Raw genomic sequence first — 19,948 nt, 5'->3', positions numbered from 1 at the left:
CATGTTTATTTCACATCTGTATTTGGTTTTGGGCTGTTCATATCTTTTGCCCATTTTCTAATTAGATGAATATGTGTGTTTGTGTGTGTGTGTGTTTAGTTTTTAACTGTTGAGTTTTGACAGTTCTTCATTTATATGCTAGATACTAATTCTTTTTGATATGTGGGTTTTTTACGATTTTCCCCAAACCTGTAGCTTGCCTTTTCATCCTTTTAACAAGGTCTTTTGCAGAGCAAAAGTTTTAAATTTTGATTAGGTCCAATTTATTAATTTTGCATTTTGTGGTTATTTAGGTATCAAGTCTAACTCTTCTCTTTGGCCATAAATGCTACAAATTTTCTTTTGTATTTTTATCCTAAAAATTCTATGTTATACATTTAAATCCATGGTCCTGGTTAAATTTTTGGTAAAGATTCTAAGTTTAGATCAAGGCTTTTGGGGTTTTTTGCCTATCAACGTACAATTACTCCAGCACCACTTCCTGAAAATGCTCTGTTTTTGCCATAGAATGGCTTGCATCTTTATCAGGTATCAGTTGGGCAAATTTGTATGGGTTTATGTCTGGATTCTCTATTCTGTTCTGTTGGTTCTACGAGTCTAACTCTCTTCCAATATCCTACAATCTTGATTTCCAGTAGCTATATAAGTCTTGAGATTGAATGGACTGAATTCTCCCACTTGCTTATTCTATTTGAAAACTGCTTCCATTATTTCACCTTCTTTACCTTTCCAAATAAATATTAGAGAAATATTTATTCTACATAAAAATCTTGTTGGGATTTTGTTAGGAATAGCATTGATTCAATTCTCAATTATCAAATATTAACATGGGAAGAACTGACATCCTTACTGTATGGATTCTTCCAGTCCTGGAACATGGTAAATTCTTCCATTTGTTTACATATCCTTTGATTTTCATCAGCATTTTGTAGTTTTTAGGATACAAGTTCCGTACAGATTTTGTTCTGTTTACATCTCAGTATTTAATTTTATTTTGAGGAATTTTAGTTTTATTTTTTTTTTATTTTGGTGTTCACATGAGTATATATGAACACAATTATATTTTTGTATGTTTCTTTTGTGTCCTATGCCATTATTTCAATTTGCTAATTCTAGGATTTTTCCTCTAGATCTTCAGGGATTTTACTATGTAGGCAATAAATCATATCCTTTGCAAATAGGGATACTTTTATTTCTTTGCTTTTGATTTCTGTGCTTTTTATTTTCTTGCTTTCTTTCACTGGCTGAAACTTCCTGTACTGTGTTGAATAAGAGTGATGAGAATGGACATCCTTTCCTTATTCCCCGTCTGAGGGGGAGACTTTCTGCTTTTCAAGGAATTGGTTCACTCCATAGAATTTGTAGAATATATTTGTGGAAAGTTATTCATAGAATTCCCTTATTATTCATTTGATGTCTGTAGGGTCTGTAGTGATAGTCTGTAGTTTTTCCCCCTGATATGGTAAGTATTGTCTTCTCTCTCTTTTTTCTTTCTCAGCCTTGTTAGAGGTTGTTTTTTTTTTTTTTTTTTTTTCCTTAAAGTAGGCAGAGAGGCAGACAGAGAGAGCGGGGAAGCGGCTCCCCGCTGAACAGAGAGCCCAACGCGGGGCCCGATCCCAGGACCCTGGGACCATGACCTGAGCTGAAGGCAGAGGCTTTAACCCACTGAGCCACCCAGGTGCCCCTAGAGGTTTGTTTTTAAAAACAAAACATTTTCAAAGAACTGGCTCTTGATTACATTGATTTTTCTCTGTTTCTCCTCTGTTTTTAATTTCATTGATTTCTTCTCTTATTTTTCTTATTTTCTTTCTTTTACTGGTTTCAAGATTATCTTGGTCATACTTTTTCTAGATTGTTGAGATGAGAACTTGGATTACTGAACTGTGATGTTTCCTCTTTTTCTAATGTAATTAGTTAAATGCTGTAATTTTCTTTCTCCACACGGCTTTAGCTATGCTCTACAAATTTTGATATGTTGCATTTTCATTTCATTTCAAAATATTTTTTATTTTCTTTGACCTGTCCTCTTTGACCCTTTCATTATTTAGAAGTGGTTGTTTATAATTTCAAAGTGTTTGGGTGTTCTTCTCTTACCTTTCTGTGATTGGTTTCTAAGTTTGATTTCACTGTCATTAGAGAACACACTATGTGTGATTTTTATTGTTTCAAATTTTCTGAGGTTTGCTTTCTGGCCTAGGATGTGGTTATCTTGCTACATGCCCTATGAGTGCTTGAAAAGGATGTGTGTTCTGCTATTGTGTTATGAAATATTCTGTAAATTTGGCTAGATCCCTTTGGTTGATGGCTTTGTTGAGTTCTACATCCTTGCCAATTTTTCTGTCCAGTCATCTTGTCAATAAATCCTGGATTCTTTAGCTCTATGTCTAGGACATTTGAAGTAGAAGGAAAACTCAGGGGACTTATCACCATATCATTCTTTAAGTCCTGCAATTCCTCACCCATACGCTTTGTTCTTTCTTTCAGTGTCTTCTTATGCTTGTCTTATTACATAATTTTCAGAATTTTTAGCTGTACTTAGCAGAAATAATAGGGGAAAGTCACATCAATTCTGTCTTCCTGGAAGCACAATCATCATGTATTTTTTAACCTTTGTCTCTCATGATATCATTAGTCAGCAGGTTATATCTGGTCTACAGGGATATGATCTGAGAAGAGAGTAATATCCAGATCCTCCTTGGAGAATTTGGTTTTATTTCCTGCCATCATTGTATCCAGGGTGTGAAATGATTCTATTTGGCTACATCTCTGCCATCATTTCTCTTTCTCTGGACCAGATCTCTTGTGACTAAGTTGGACAGCCAAGCAGTAGTTTCTTGAATACATTTCTCTGAGCTTCTTAATGAGACTTAATGAGACTACTTTAGAGACCAATTTTTCCCGCAAAAAAAAAGCAAAAAACAAAAACAAAAAACAAAAATCTCTCCCTGTGGTTGTTGATAGAGCATATGATATAGTTGATAGAGTATATAATATAGTTCCTGACCATAGTTAAGTGTTCAGTAACTATTTTTTTTCCTCATTAATAGGGTTATTAAAGCTACTTTGGATAAGTCCCTAGAGGATAAGAAATCCTAAAGTTCAAGGACTTTGAACTTCACATTTCCAAATCTTTTACAGATTCATTTGTTTTAACATGTGAATAACATACATAAAATGCTTACACAGTGTCTAGCTTATAGTAACATTCAGTATACATTAGTTGCCTTTTCTTCTCTTTTGACTTTTAGATACTGGCCATTTGTTGAATTGAAGTCTTCCATAAAGAGATGCAGTCTCTCCTTTGGGGGGGGGGTGGGGTTATGGACATTGGGGAGGGTATGTGCTATGGTGAGTGCTGTGAATTGTGTAAACCTGGCGATCACAGACCTGTACCCCTGGGGATAAAAATATATTATATGTTTATAAAAAATAAAATTAAAAATTAAAAAACTATCCAGTTTATAGTATTTTGTTACAGTGGGCCAAATGGACTAAAGTCAATGACGATGGATGAGAGTATTTTTCAATGAGTCAAATAAAGCATTTATAAATACAAAAAAAAAAAGAGAGAGAGAGACTGCATCTCCTGATGCTTAAAAACACAGGCTCTCATATTAAAAACTCAAGTATCAATATCAACACTGATATTTACTGAGTGTAAGTCTTGGTCAAGTTATTTAACTTCATTGTGCCTTAGTTTTCTCACCTACAGAATGGGAACAACAACAGTAACTACTGAGAATTAAAATAATACTTCTCAAGAGCTCAGGAGAGTACCTTTAGATGCGCACATGCTCAATCAGTGTTGTGTTTCTGGTTTCGGTTTTTTTTTTTTTTTTTTTTAATTCTTCTATAGCAATGTCTTTAAGAAAGTTTCTTAGCGTCAAGGACTGCCTTATTTAAGTGTGTATCCTCAGGACCTGGCATAGTGATCGCTACATAATAGGCACTTATGTTTCAATGAAATGTTTCAATGAAAAAATGTAGGAATGAATAATTGAATCAATTTGTCTAGAGATGAAACCTTAGAAGTAGCACAAAACCAATTGTCATTTCTGACTAATGGAGTTTCCGAGACTTTATGAGAAGTAATTTTGGGAAAGAGGTTCACTTTACATATTTCTATACTTTAGCTTCAGCTCTCGCCACTGTTGGGCCGCCTACAGAGTTGATTACTTCTGAAGTCACTGCCAGAAGCTTTATGGTTAACTGGACCCATGCCCCAGGAAAAGTGGAAAAATACAGAGTCGTGTACTACCCTGCCAGGGGCGGAAAACCAGAAGAGGTAATAAGGAGATGGTATTTTCAAACCATTATTTTCCTTCTTTCAAGTCTTTCACAGTAGTGAGGACAAGACAGAATTATATATATAAAGAGATTATTCTCACATAAACATTGAAAATTCGTTGGCCTGAAATACATTTCCCAGTGTCTACTTTGTTCTCCCATCTGTCTGGTTATGGCATTCATACTTCCTCCTCCCATCTCTATCCAATAACCCTCAGAACGGGTCATGTGTTCATTTCTTACACAACTTATTTTGACTTTTTTCCTTTTTAAAATTAACAAGTTCTAAAGCAGAAGGAATCAGTAGTTCATTATGTGGCCAGAACCCTTTTTTTGCTATTCATGTATTCTTTCAACTTTGGGAGTGGTCTGTATTGTCTGTCTTAATGAAGTCTATGCGTTCCAAATGATGTGGTCATATAGTCCTCCAAGGTTTGGGATTTCCTGGCCATTTGTGGAGATTAGTGCAGTTGAGAAGTCATAATAAAGAATCCATGGCTGGCCTTTTTCATGGTTTGGCCATCACAGGAGAAAATGCCTGTTGTCAGATGGTTGATTGGATTGTTCCCTTTTCCTACCTTTGACACTGACAATCGCAGGGAATATGTTAATGTGATGAAATCTCCTCCCCTTTTTTTTGGAAGTACAAACCTTTTGATGTTCTAACCTTTGGTTGACCTCAACATGTTTCACAATATTCTTCCGTATTATGGCAAGATTTTTAATTTTTTTTAAGTGTTCAAGGAGTAGAGCAGGAAGATTTAAGTCATCTGGACTAAAAAAGAAGGCAGAATACTTCCAATTCTTCTATCTTTTTCATGACTAATAAGTCTGTTAAATGCTTCCCAGAGCTCCATGGAAAAATATTGCATGTCAACTCTTTTAAGTGGAGGTGGTTGGAATAACAATTAGCCTGGGAAAGACTCTCTCCATTAGATATGACTTAATAAGGGACTTTTGGATATACTCCGTAAAAGGTGCATCGCTTCCCGGAGGAATTCAAGGAGAATTGTGGCACAATGTGGCACAAATAAAATATTGAATGGCATGTTCTTGCTAGAGATATTTTGCTCTTTGGTTTCAGTTCTGCATGTCAGGCGTTCCCTAGTCTCATTCCTCGAACTGTTCTTTAATCAGGTGGTGGTGGATGGAAGTGTGTCTTCCACGGTGTTGAAGGGCTTGATGTCTTTAACTGAATATCAGATAGCCGTCTTCGCAATATATCCTCACAAAGCTAGTGAAGGCCTACGGGGAACTGAAACCACACGTATGTATTGAAGTCTATCCCATGTCTGACCTTGTACGACAATGCTTAGGTGACATTTCTTAAACTGGATTTCTGCCCAGGTTGTACTGAGGGCATCCTGACTCAGAGTCCTAGGCCATGGGTGTGATGCTCTATGCTGGTCCATGCTGTATGTCCTGTGTACAAGTGCTACAGATGGAGAAGGATATTATAGACCTCTGCTTTGATAAGGAGAGAGCAACCTTGGTGGTGAAGGACGCAAAATACATGTACTCACTTAATAAACAAGTATTTAGTGAGTGTGTATTATGAACTAATTTAACTACGGACTTATTCATGTCTTTTCACTGTCTCTGATTGGCTGGATGGGTATATATTCATTCATGGATTTGTTCATCCAGCCACCCATTCTGTCATTTACTAAGTGACACAGTGACCGGTTTTAACAGCTCCTTTACGGCAGACACTGTGCTTGGGGAGGGGCATAAAACAGTGGTCAGAATAGTCTTGGTTTTGACTGGCTTCCAGAGAAATGTGCCCATCACTGCAATAGGGTATAAGAAACTAGAAGATGTTGCTCCTGTTTTTAAACATTCACTATGTTTGCCCTCCCAGAAGGGTTTGTCAAGACTGTGTGAACATATTTAAGGATGAATATTATCTAAAAAGTAAACTATGTGTACTTAGTAGATAGTAACACTTAGATACTTTGAAATATACAGATGTACTGATAAATGGCTGAGAATTAAAAAAAAAAATCTCTTGCAGTTGCTTTACCTATGGTTTCTGACCTTGAACTGTACGATGTAACTGAGAACAGTCTGAGGGCAAGATGGCATGCGGTGCCTGGAGCGTCCGGATACCTGATCCTCTATGCTCCTCTCACGGAGGGTCTGGCTGGGGATGAAAAAGAGGTAACTACCTGCTGCCCACTAGAGTTCTAGAATCTTTGACTTCCTAAAAATGGATTTTTTTAATTCTAAAATTTTAATGTATAAAATTTAGAAAATTCACATTAGATAAAAGGGGAAATCACTTATCATCCCCCCATCTGGAAATAGCTATTGTTAATATTATTGAAGTCTTTTTAATGCATTTTTTAAATGCAACAAATGGGAATGGTTTTGTCATATTCTGTTTCATTTTGTTTATGGTAAGGATCTTTCATACCATTAAATAATATTTTATATGGTTGTTAAAAAGGTGCTATAGTAAAAAAAAAAAAAAAAAAAGGTGCTATAGTATTATGCTGTTGTTTTGTACCAGGTCATGTTTAATTAATCTCATGTTTTGGGGCACTTACATAATGTGTTATAAAATATGCTTTGGTGATCATTCTTTTTTTTTTAAGATTTTTTTAATTTATTTATTTGACAGACAGAGATCACAAGTAGGCAGAGAGGCAGGCAGAGAGAGAGAGGAAGGGAAGCAGGCTCCCCACTGAGCAGAGAGCCCGATGCGGGGCTCGATCCCAAGACCCCAAGATCATGACCTGAGCTGAAGGCAGAGGCTTAACCCACTGAGCCACCCAGGTGCCCCTTTGGTGATCATTCTTAACATATAACTTTGCAAGGTTGCAAGATTATTTTCTTAGGATAAATTCCTAGAAATGGAGTTTCTTTTTCTCAAAGGGCATACCAATTATTAAGGCTTATACTAAGTATTAGCAAATGATTCTAGAGAAATGTGTTATAATTTATATTGCTGTATGCAATTCATGAATGGCTGTTTCCCCATGCTACACTGACTTAGAAAGTTTTTTTTTTTACTAATTTGAAAGGTAGAAAAATGTGTTAGTATGAATTTTTTTGCATTTATTCCATTTTAAATGATGAATCTTCAACTTTCAAATGATTTATTTTAGTCTTTGTTTTTAATTTATAGGGAGCGATTACTATAACATAGATATTCAAGAAATGACAAGGAAATGTCCGTAACACTTGGGAGTGTTTGAATAGGCAGATAGAGTAGTCAAGAGGGAGTTCAGAACTCAAATCTTTACTATTATCTAAACATTGTCTTTAACATTGCTTATGGTGACAGAAATGTTTAGGGCCAAAACTATGGTGAATCTGAGGGCCGGGAACAGAGCTTTTGTGACGTGTGTGTGTTTTATGTCTAAGGTTTAGACAGCTTTAGTTCATTTGGGATTTAATGTTGGTCTGAATTATTTTGGCAGAAGAGAGGCTTAAAAAATGATGCTAAAAATAATGACCAGCTTCACCAAGAAGGAGAAAAATAAGAAAGAAAGGAATACCCATTCACACCCTGTAGATTAGCAAACAGTTTTTAAAGTTTAGTAATAACTGCATATTAGTGAGCATATGGGAAACAGAATCATTCATGTAAATTGGTATGTAAATTGACATGTAAATTGATACAGCTGCCTTAGAGAATAATTTGAAATATATCATCAAGTTGAAGATATATATAATTTTTTAAGGAAACCTCCTGCAAATCTTTTTGGGATGCAAGCATTTATTCAAAACACAGTATTGCAAATGATTGCCATGTTCATCAGTAAAGGGATGGAAAATAGCAAATATTTATACAAAAGAATACCAAAAGAATACCAAAAAATACAAAAGGAATTAATAATGTCATCTTTATCCCTGCACATCAACATGGATAAAGCTTGAAACATAATATCAACAGAAAAAAAGTTGCAAAAAATTATGTCACTAGGATTCCATTTATGTACATTAAACACACAGAACTGTATATTATTTACAGATAGAAGTAGAAGGAGAAGTAAAAAACTGCAACAGGAAGGTAGACTGCATCATTAGTATAGAGATAGCGAACAGAAAGAATGAGAAAAAACTTCTGTTTATTTGAATATATTAGCTCCTTTAAAAATAAAATTGAAAGTCAACATGACAACATTTTCATGTTTATTAAGTTTGAATGATGGACACGTCAGGGCGAATCACATTCTTTTCTCTACACTTATTTTATATAGATGAAAATACTTCAAAATTAAAATTTCTAATTTGACAATGGCATTGGCCGTTGTGTGACTGGAGACTGGCTCTGGAGATAGTTTTCTTCCTTCCCAAACAAAAATAAAGCCATGCTGTCATGCGTTTGGCACACAGTGAGAATGTTAGCTAGTTTCTTTGACTCCAGGGGTCAGAAAAGTCATCCCGGAATCAAAAAGCAAATTGCCACATTGGTTGTCAACGTGGATTGATCTCTTCTGCATCCTAGAAAGAGCTTGCAATCCAAGTGCACGGGCCCCTTTGTTGAGTGGGGCAGCAAAACTGGTCCAGCCCAATCAGGCTCGAAGTGAAAACTGGGCACCCAGCCAAGGCACTGGTTAGAATTAGCCAGTGATGAGCGATGCCCTCTTGGCTCTGTCCCGAGCTCCCTGGCCTAGAGCTTATACTCTTTCTAGACAACATCTGACTCAGTTACACCCTTACTTTCCGGAGGACTAAATTTGTGACACTGTTACTCTGGCAGAGATCACTTCTCATTCAGACGTAGAGTTATCCTAAAACAGCACGCATGGGTGCGATCAGTTTTGTGTGGTTCCATGACATCTGTTCCTAATATCAGATGACAGCAGACAATGAAAAATTATGGCTGAAGCGTTTGAATAAAGGGGTTGTGAGGAGACAAAGTCTTATTCCATGAAGTCTCCCCTTTGCTCAGTTGTACTCTGAGCAACATGCATGGTACCCATTGGCTAATGATCTGATAACGTGTGTTCTTTTCAGATGAAGATTGGAGACACCCACACAGATATTGAATTGAGTGGGTTGTTGCCCAATACGGAGTACACAGTTACAGTTTATGCCATGTTTGGAGAAGAGGCCAGCGATCCTGTTACAGGCCAAGAAACCACACGTGAGCAGCTCAGTCGTTCAGAGGAAGTGCTAGGAAAAAAAAAAAAAAAAAGCCCAAATAAATGTTGGGATTCTAAATTGGAAATGCTGGCTTAGGTTGAAACCTCTTAAGAGCTCATTGTAACTTAAGAAAATGTGTATTTTATTCAGTGGCAGGAAATGTACTAGTTGATTAAAAAAAGGAGGGGGGTGGTCCTAAAAAAAATGATGTCTCTGGGTACCTGTTCCCAGGACTGGATTTTTATGCAGTAAGGAAACTAGACCTTGTACCATGCTGCTTCAACAAATTTGGAGCAAAGTGTACACCACACTCAATTATGTTGCCTTTCTCTCTCCTATATGTTCTCTCTAGCTCCTTAAATATTAAGAGAGTCACTAAAGTCTATAGGCTCTTTATTGCCGAATAGTCAGTATATATTGCATGAGTGAAAAGAATTGGTCTTTTCACTAATTTTTGTTTGTCACTAATTGGGCGAGGAAGCATCATAGTTTGTGGTGATGCTGACAACTGTCATGATTTGTCTTCTAGGTTTTTGCTTTGCTGGCTCTCTCAGCACTAATCACAGGCTGCGAATCAATTGGCTGATTGCCTGGGTTAAACTCTAACTGCTCTTCTGTTCCTACTAACTGTGACCTTGACCAAGTTACCTCAGTTTTATGACCTATATAACAGGGATATTATACTCTCCTTACAGTCTATGTAAGGGTTTAACGAGATACCTGAGTTACAATAATCAGTTCCAGAACATCTCAGACTCATGAGCATGTGATAAACCTTAACAGTTGGTTTTACTATAAACCTGTAAAAGCTCGTGAAACTCTCAAAAATTATTGATGAATTTTAATCTATTAAATCAGGAGAGGGCCCTTGAGGAAGTACAGAGAGCTATGGAACTGATAGTCAAGAATCTGCAGAAATATCAGTGCCTCTTTACACATTTTTAAAGCAACAGCAAAGTGTTCATTTTTACTTAGTCCCACAAAGCCTTAGGGATTTACCCAGGGCAGGACTCCTGCTCATTGAGTCAACAAATATGCATTGAGAACTTGCTATATTGGGAATAAAGCCAGGAACAAAATTAACCCCTAATCCTCTGAAATTACAATATATGGAGGGAGAGAGACAGTAGATCGATAAAAGCACAGTATAAGAAATAAACCAGAGACGGCAGTTCGGGAGCATTGGGTGGAAGATTCTAGATCACCAGACGGTGATCCTGGACAGTCTCAGTGGGAAAGTGACATAAGTTCAGAAACCTGAATGTTGGATGGCTCAAGAGTTTTTGGCCTGAGCAATAAGAAGAACGGAGTTTCCATTTTTTTCAGAAGGGGAGATTGAGAGAGATTGGAAGAAGTGGCAGGAAGAGTCAGTAGTTCAGTTCTGGACAGGTCAAGTTGGAAAGGCTTAGTAGATACCCATGCAGAGAGGACAGAGGCCATCAAACTCGCCTTTACACATGGGAAACCGTGGAGAGGAGCAGTAGAGTAACTTTGCCAGCAGCAAATGGCAGTTGAATGAAGTAGCTAAGATTTAATCTCAGGTGCCCTGGTTTTTGATCCGTTAGTTTACTTATTTATAGCAAGCTATAATACTCTGGTTTCTCTTCAGATCGTATAAATCTTTCGCCCTTATAGCAAGCTACAATAATAGCATTGATTGGAGAAGAAAGACACAGAAAATGTACCTAAATCTTACTTCTTTCTAAGCATGTATACCTTATTAATACTATTCATTCCATACGAGGAAAGTTTTTTTTCTTTGTTAATTTGTTCATTTTCTTTGTTGTAAGTTATTATCGGGGTAAAATTTTTCATATGTAAGTCATTTAGGAATCAAAGATGCTGGGGTTTTTTTGGGGGGGGTAGGGGGGATTTTTAAGGTGTATGTGATTTAACATTTTAATTCTCTTCCACTTACTGCAAAGTGCCTTTAAGTCCACCAAGAAACCTGAGAATCTCCAATGTTGGCTCTAACAGTGCTCGGTTAGCCTGGGACCCAACGTCAAGAAAGATCAGTGGTTATCGTATTATGTATAACAATGCAGATGGCACTGAAATTAATGAGGTAGGCTGAGGATCTTATTTATTTATTTATTTATTGCTGAGTGTGTATTAACTTTTTATGCCTGCATAACCAATCAACCCAAAACCATAGTGGCTTAAAAGAATACAAATTTCTTACTTTCCCTCACAGTTTCTGTCAGAAACTAGTGTGTCAACTACTTGGATCTATACTTCTGGCTTGGGGTCCCTCATGAGATCATAGTCAGATAGTGGCTGATGCTGATGTCATCACAATGGCTTCTTCATTCAGATGTCCCGTGCCTGGTCTGGGAAGACTGGATCAGCTGGGAGCCAGAGCAGTTCTCTGTGTCTCTGACTAAAGTCTTCACAAGATCCCTCAGGCATGGCAGTTTTAAGGGAGCTAGACTTTCTATATGCTGGCTCAGGAGTCCCCAGACATGTGTCCAAAGAGACAGAGAGAAAGAGCTAAAAGAGAGAGCTGTGTTGCTTTTAGTTACTAAGAGAAATCACAGAATACCACCTCTGCCACACGCACAAGTCCCCACTTGGATTCAACATGAGGAGGGACACAGGTCCCACTTATGGTGGGAGGCAGGAGGGATGGGAGATATATGTTGACACGGCCATCTTTGGAATATATAGTCTGCCCCAGTGCAAGGAGGTGGGGAAATAGGTCTCTTCCTAGATGTTGTAAACTAGAAATAATGTCTATGTAATCCTCCTTATCCCTCTGCCTTTGAGTAATCTCCCATCTTTCAGATAGTTAAATGACTTAGATGAGTTAAATACAAAACTGAGTAATTCAAGTTTTGTGTAGGAAAATATTTCCAAATAACAGAACTGAATAGAACTTATAAAGATACACTATCTTATATTCAGTCAGTAATAATTTCTTCACAAATAGTCATTTCTTCACAAAGTCCTTCCTTGGGAATATATTTTAGCAGCATAGATAGCAAAGTTAGTATTATTTTTCCTCAACTTGATCCAAGAAGTTAAGACCAAGAGGGAAATATGTTGGATTACATCACTTCTATTTTCTGACCAGATGAAGAAACTGTTTTCATTTGCAGAGACAAACTGTTTCCTAGAATTAAATCCAAGCAGTATTTTGCAGAGGACTCCCTCACATGGGACATTAGATAATGAATGCACAATACTGCACATTTGCTAATATTTGATATTTGTATATATTGTAAAATGATCAGCACAAGAAATGTACTTAACATTCTTTAAAAAAAATTATAACTGTTGTGGTCTCTGTCTCTTTTTTAAAAATTTTTATTGTGTTAGTCACCATACAATACATCATTAGTTTTTGATGTAGTGCTCCAAGATTCACTGTTTACATATAAGACAAAAAGGAGAAAGAACATACTATTTTCTCATGTTTTAAATTTAGTTTTGCCAAATTTTCTCAGATAACTGTTATACTGTTGTGGTCTCTTATGGTATTTTAGGTTATTTTTTTTTTTTTAAGATTTTTATTTATTTATTTATTTGTCAGGGACAGAGGGAGAGAGAGCGAGCGAGCACAGGCAGACAGAGAGGCAAGCAGAGGCAGAGGGAGAAGCAGGCTCCCTGCCGAGCAAGGAGCCCGATGTGGGACTCGATCCCAGGACCCTGGGATCATGACCTGAGCCGAAGGCAGCCACTTAACCAACTGAGCCACCCAGGCGTCCCTGGTATTTTAGGTTATTTGCCGTTATAAAGAATGACCCCAAACTAATCCATTTGTTAAGAACTACATGTGGGTTTTTGTAGTGTTTTTCAGTCTTGGAGATGCCTTTGGTACTTGCTCTTTCTAATTTGTATTATGCTGGGAAATTAGAAAACTGTATTTGGTAAAACTGAATTTAAAACATGAGAAAATGGTCTACGAATGAAAATCTGAGAAAATTTTATTTGAGTAATATGCATAAACAATATGTGGTTTTGTCGCATTTCCAATTTGACTGGTGTGTGTGTGTGTGTGTGTTCTTAATTTTTAACCATGCAATTGAGACTAACTAAATGTTGCTAGACAAATGTCTTTTGTTTAAGTGTGGTATTAATTTGCCTAATTTTGGAATGTATGATTTTAAGGGTGAGTATTCCTACTATATTTTGCTTTAACTTGTATTAATCAAGCTTTTACTTATAGGTCATGCTACAGTTAGGTTTTTAGGAAACTTCCAAAACATTCTGGAATGAACTTGAAAATGTCCCAGCCAAAATCTACTTAGTATGTAACATGCAATTGACCATAAGCTTTTGTTTTGGACTCAATTTGTATTTCTCTGCTTTACTTCCTGTTCCTCCCAATTCCCTCCTTCACGTCCTCTTTATCCTTTTTGTCTTTTCTGTATTATCTCTCTCTCCCAACTGCTTGGAGACCAAGAAGGAAAAATGAAAGACAACCAAATGTCGATGATGATGATGATGATGATGATGATGGCTGTAACATGTGTTGAGTCCTTCCCTTCAACCAGGGTTTACAGAGAGCCCCTTATGCCATCCTTAGAGAAAACATGCTGAAAACACGACTTGTCTGCTGAGGACAGGGCCATCCCAGAGAGCATGTGCTGGGAGAGGATTTGGGGAAATGTGCAAGCAGGATGGAAAACTGAAGTTCTCCCCTTTGAGTTTTATAAACGAAAGGACCATTTTTAGACTCAGACGCAAGTCCAGTTCCCGACAGCTATGACTCAACGAGAGAGCCCAGAGCGGAGCCCAGTCCCTTGTTCCTCATCAAGGACTCTTTCTTTATCCCTCCCAGAATTAGGTTGAAATTAAGCTTTTAGGCCAGACTGTTTGAAAATTTTTCAAAAAGAGTTATATAACCATGAGATCATGGCCATTTGTTATCATTTTCTCAAGTTCTTCTCCTACATCTTAAAAGTACTACCAACAAAATCAGTTCCAGAACTCAGTCTAAAACATAATATAACTAATGAAAATAGATGACACCTTGAACTTTACATTCGATGGAATAAAATAATCAGTAGTTAATGCATAAAATATGGTCTGTTCAAAGTCAGCTAATGCTTTAATAAATAAAATAGATCTTTTCAACATATATATATGTATATATGTTTCAACATATATATGCTAAAAAGATATATGCTTATATACATATATATGTGTGTGTATATACACCCTTTTCCCCTTCTTGTCTCTTGGTGTACCTAAGAAAGTTTGAATTTAATCTGCTTTGTGTATGTTTGATATCCTCATGAAATTCCATTGTCATAGATTTGAGACAGAGGTCAAGGTATAACTACCCATTCCAGCTGATAGTTTTATGTCCAGGAAGTTAGGTCTGGTCTTTGGGCCTCCCATTCCTTGTTTGTAAGATAGCTATTATAAATAACTAGGGTTTGGTGGGAGGGAAAGAGGGCTAAACACAACAATGAATGTGGTGAAGTCCTTGACATGTCGAAAGTGCACAGTAAACTCAACTGTTATAATCCAAAACAACAGAAGCAATATGTAAATATCATTTAGAAGAACATGTCTTGAACTCCTATTTTAAATATGGAGTTGTCTGCGAGTTTAATGAAGCCATACTGTGCATAAGATTTTGGGTCCAAAATCCTTGTGTTGATGCACTGGATACCAGCTGGTTTTCCATTGGGCAAGTTCCTTAACTTTTCAGAGTCTCAGTTTCACCATCTTCAAATTAAGGGCAATAATTAGCTACTCTAATTGTGGACGGCCGATTAACGGAACTAAAACACAGAAAGCATGCAAACAATACCCAAACCAAAGTAAACATTAATGCTAATGCTAAGAATGACCTATAATACTATCAGGCCCAGATTCAGAAGATAATCAATATTTTTGGTTCACTCCTGCTGTGAAACCAACACCTTGTCTTAAAATAATAACCCGTGGTTACTCAACATGGGCAGAGCTCAGCAAGGACACTTGGCTCTGGTGCTCCCTGTGGAGTCAGCTGAGGTGACTCCTGCTTCATGTGGGAGCTTGACTGAGCCAGAACTTCCCAGATGACTTCACTCCTGTGTCCAGTTTCTCAGCCGGGGTGGCTGAAAGGGCTAAGGTTTCTTGGCCCTCTCTAGCCGCGTGGCTCAGGGTTCCAAAAGGGTGAAGACGGAAGCTCCTCCCTACAGGATTCACACTCTCTTTTGACCTGCAGTTGATTTCTTAATGATGTGTATGGCTTCCGGATTGGCTCTGAGTTCGGATGAGCCCTTTATTATCTCTCTTAAAAATGACCTTTGGTGCCTCCTCTATTCACTCAAAAACAAATATCACTTAACATGCTGAAGAACTTAAACAAAGTCCTGCCCTGGAGGGGCTTACACTCTATGCGGGAGAAAATAAATACGTAAAATTAATCGCAGGTTGTGTTTGATGCTGGGAGGAAACAAACAAGGACAGTGTTAAGGGGTAGCCCTGCTGAGATAGGTGACAACAGAAACCTTCTATCAGGAAGTAAAAGTTCAGCACAGTCCTGACAGATGGCAAAGGTCTAGTTTTGAAAAGAGCAAGAATCCCAAACAGAATGAACTGCATGTGCAAAGGCCCTGGGGTGGGAAAGACACAGACCTGACAGGTCAGTGTGGCTGGAGCCCCTGGGTGATTCAAATGATGGCAAAGAAAAGGAGCACGGCACCAGATTATGCAAGACCAAGAGGGCATTGCTGGATGCTTGGTTTTGATTTGCAAGGCAGTAGAGGTAGCCAAGGAAGGTTTTAAGTAGGACAGTGACACATTTTATATTTTGGTAAAGTTCACATTGACTGCTGGGAGCAAATCCATACAGTAAGCTTAGTCACCTTCCCCTTAACCTCAGGTGCTATCAAGTATAGTCATTGATAGTATTGTAAATAACACATCCTAGTGATACTGCTCTAAATATCTCTTGAAAACATTTTCAGTGGTATCTTTTTTGGCAGAATCCACTATCAGGTAAATAGGTTCATTTCTTCAATTTTTCAGGGTATCTTTATAGCTAGAGTGTCTTACTATTAAGTGCCTCCCCTATCGGGGGTTTGGAAGGGTTAATTGAGATAATGTACAGACAATGCTTAAATGGAGCACCATTTAGTTGGTCTAGAATATGCCCCCAGCGCTGTGTAGCTCAGAGGCCCAATACCCAACCTTTCCACGATAAAACCATGTCTGTTTTTTCTCTTTGTCAAGGATGGCTTTGCTCAGGGCTCTGTGTTCTAGATCCCGCTTCCATTTCTTCTTACTTTATGGTTTCTTTCTTCATTCTTTGCTGTTCCTTTTCTAATCTGTCCTATACCCTGGGTCCTTATCCTTAGTACTCCATCTCTTAGTACTCCAAAGAGATTGGAACCTGTTTTTCCCAAGTAAATCTCTCTGTGGAAGTTAAAGGAATATTTCAAATATTTACTGTGATCTTTGGTATGACTATCCCGATTCTTACCCTAATTTGTTGCTCATCTGTGCAGCCCTTGTAGGACTTACCGTGTGATGTCATGTGTCAGGGGTCCTGGGCAGTAAAGCCCAAAACTGGCTGTCCTGGCAGATCTGACTGGAAACATTATATTTATTTCTAGTAACATTGTCAATCATGTACATTTTCTTTCCTTTCCACACAATCATGTGGAAATAATATTGGTTGCAAAGATGTCCCGAGAATTAATGGAGAGGAAATCTATTTAAAGGTGAAGATTAGAAATGTGTGATACAGAAGCTGACTGGTTTTATAATTCAGTAATATATTTGATGTCTTTATAGCTCTGCTGCCAGGCCAAGTAAATGACAGACAATAATAAAATGCCTTCTGTTTCCTGTGTTTGGAGAGTGTTGAATATAGCTGGTATGACGTCTCTGTTCTGCAGGTTGAAGTAGATCCTGTTACTACCTTCCCTCTGAAGGGCTTGACGCCGCTCACAGAGTACACTGTGGCCATTATCTCCATCTATGATGAGGGGCAGTCGGACCCTCTGACTGGAATTTTTACCACAGGTAAGCCTTATTATGGTATGGAAGTTTCCAAGAGTAACTACATAGAAACCAGAAGCTGAAGCAGTTTCCTCAACTGTGATTTTGAAGAAATTTTTGATTTTTATGTTGTATTATCATTATTTTTATTGATTTATTTGAGAGGGAGAGTATGCATGCGTGGTGGGGAGAGGAAGGGGAAGAGGGAGAGAGAGAATCTCAAGCAGACTCCCCACTGAGCATGGAGCCCAAGGCAATATTCTGTCTCATGACCCCGAGACCATGACCTGAGCCAAAACCAAGAGTTGGATACTTAACCGACTGAGCCACCCGGGCACCCCTACGTTCTATTAAGCACTGAACAATTAGGTGACCAGAATGAGTACTGCCTGATTATTTTCTATCAAAGCAAGGGAAAGAGAGGAGAGCTTATCTAAATTCAAAAGGTCCCAGTTATGTAAATGTGTATCCTGTTCTGTCCCTACTCTTATACCATTTCTTTTGTTCTATGGGTCTAAAAATTTCACAGCTTTCTTCTGTTTTCGTATGCATATATATTAAGTTGACCTTCCAGAATTGTTGACACCCAGCGATTTTTTTGACCTGTAAGAATGACAGTTCCATACTGTGTAACCTAAGACATTCAATCTGTAGCCAATAATATATTCATGCGGCCTGAAGTATTAATACAACAATGTGGAATCTTTTAAATGCCAAAATAAAAAACATAAGGTGTGACTGCATGATTTTCCTTTTCTATGTATGCCCTGTAGTCAATAAATACAAAAATTTTTTGCCTCTTGGTGGCAACAATTCTATTGTTTGCTCTCTGAACTTAACGTTGCTTGCACTTGGGAAAGCAATGGAGGGCTGTAGTGAGGACAGGAGGAGCTAATTTGGAGAGATTCGAAATATGCTCCTTTGAGAAACAATGTTCACAGAAAAAAGTTCAGTAATTCCACAAAACTCCATGAAGGCTAACTCCCATTGGGATTTTCCTGGTGTCCTATGAGTTTTAAAATCTCTAATTTCAGGCACCCTCTGTGGCTCTGTCATTAGGCATCTGCCTTCATTTCAGGTCATGATCTCAGGGTCCTGGGATGGGGCCCCGCATCAGGCTCCCTGCTCCACGGGGTGTCTGCTTCTCTCTCTCCCTCTGCCCCTTTCCTCTGTTCATGCTCTCTCTCACTCCTCACTGTCTGTCAAATAAATTTTTTAAAAATCTCTAATTTTGGGGCTCCGAATCAGTGGGTTTAGTCTCTGCCTTTGGCTCAGGTCATGATCCCAGGGTCCTGGGATCGAGCCCCACATCAGGCTCTCTGCTCAGCAGGGAGCCTGCTTCCTCCTCTTTCTCTGCCTGCCTCTCTGCGTACTTGTGATCTCTGTCTGTCAAATAAATAAATAAAATCTTTTTTAAAAAATCTCTAATTTCAAGCACTAAAAATCAATGACTGACAAAGACTGTCACCCAGTTGGATTTGGGGCTCTGTTGTACATCCCTGAAGTAGGAAACCGTAAAAGTTCTGATGAATCGTGTTTCACTTCCGATGGCACCCATATGTGCAAGATGAAAAAGATGTTCTTTAACTTATTATGAGGGGGTGATTTAGTCACGAAAGCAAATAAAACTAAGAGAGACATTCCCCAGACCTCAAGGGCACCAATTGGTTAATTTCCTCAACTTGATGAGCAAATAATATCTTTGTAAAGTAATAAATATGACACTCTTACTTTTTATAGCTCATGAAAAGAGCCAAATAGAGAATCTAAGAGTTCTGGAAATTACTGGAAGACTTTAAAAAACATGCCGTATCCATGGTCTTCCTGATTTATACCGTGGACCAACGCTGGCAGCAGAAACTCAAGGTCCCACTGGGCTGACGGGCACGGCTTTCTCAGCTTCCATGTGCTTTCCCAAAGCCAGAGGTCCCCCAGAGGGCCTTCTTCCTGGCGGCCCTGGCATCTTCTTGAGTTTGGCCTCCTTGCCTTCTCCGTTCCCTGACAAAGTCTCCTTCCTTGACTCACAGAGGAGGTTCCAGCCCAGCAATACTTGGAAATCGATGAGGTGACAACAGATAGTTTCAGAGTGACCTGGCACCCCCTTTCGGCGGACGAAGGGCAGCACAAGTTGATGTGGATTCCAGTCTACGGCGGCAACACCGAAGAAGTGAGTTGTCTGAAACACACTGAAAAGTCATCTGGAGCGTTTTTTTTCTGGAAGAGAACAGCCCCTGCACATTTACGTGGGTCTTCATTTTAAAAGAGATTGAGAATCCCAGAAGTCGTTAATATTTGGCCTGGCATGCAGTTTTATAAATGTCAAATCCTATGATTTTTCTAAGATTAAAATGGCATTATTATTTTTTTTTTTTTTGCTAGAGCCTCCATTATATATTTAATATATTTTCAGGTCCTTTGACTTTCATACAGGACATTGAATAAAAAAATTTCAACTGGTACTTTTGCAATATGAATAGCTTATTTCTTGAGGGAATTGAAAGGAATGTGGTCTCGGCTTTGACTTTAAAATGGAATTCGGTGGCCCTGGAGTTCATTACGCTTAGTTGTTTCTTGCTTATGATCAGGATAACTGTTTTTCCTTTTTATTATTTTTTTCCTT

At 38.1% G+C, this 19,948-nt stretch overlaps 1 protein-coding gene across 3 annotated transcripts in view; it reads left to right on the top strand.

Annotated features, from left to right (window-relative positions):
• The window catches only part of LOC111146694 (collagen type XIV alpha 1 chain), a 216,773-nt gene that overhangs the window by 71,427 nt on the left and 125,398 nt on the right, over nt 1-19,948 (top strand). For all 3 annotated transcript variants that reach the window (XM_022502358.1, XM_022502357.1, XM_022502359.1), the window contains exons 10-16: nt 4,134-4,285; nt 5,425-5,554; nt 6,302-6,447; nt 9,256-9,385; nt 11,310-11,449; nt 17,226-17,352; nt 19,356-19,495. In XM_022502358.1, the coding sequence (XP_022358066.1) occupies nt 4,134-4,285; nt 5,425-5,554; nt 6,302-6,447; nt 9,256-9,385; nt 11,310-11,449; nt 17,226-17,352; nt 19,356-19,495 (965 nt within the window). The remainder of the gene's footprint in view (nt 1-4,133; nt 4,286-5,424; nt 5,555-6,301; nt 6,448-9,255; nt 9,386-11,309; nt 11,450-17,225; nt 17,353-19,355; nt 19,496-19,948) is intronic.

Source organism: Enhydra lutris, unplaced genomic scaffold (assembly GCF_002288905.1).
Source record: "Enhydra lutris kenyoni isolate GAN:26980312 unplaced genomic scaffold, ASM228890v2 scaffoldscaffold14, whole genome shotgun sequence".
NCBI classification, from domain to species: Eukaryota; Metazoa; Chordata; class Mammalia; order Carnivora; family Mustelidae; genus Enhydra; species Enhydra lutris.
Note: the sequence above shows the minus strand (reverse complement) of the source record. Positions and strands in the feature narration are given on the sequence as shown.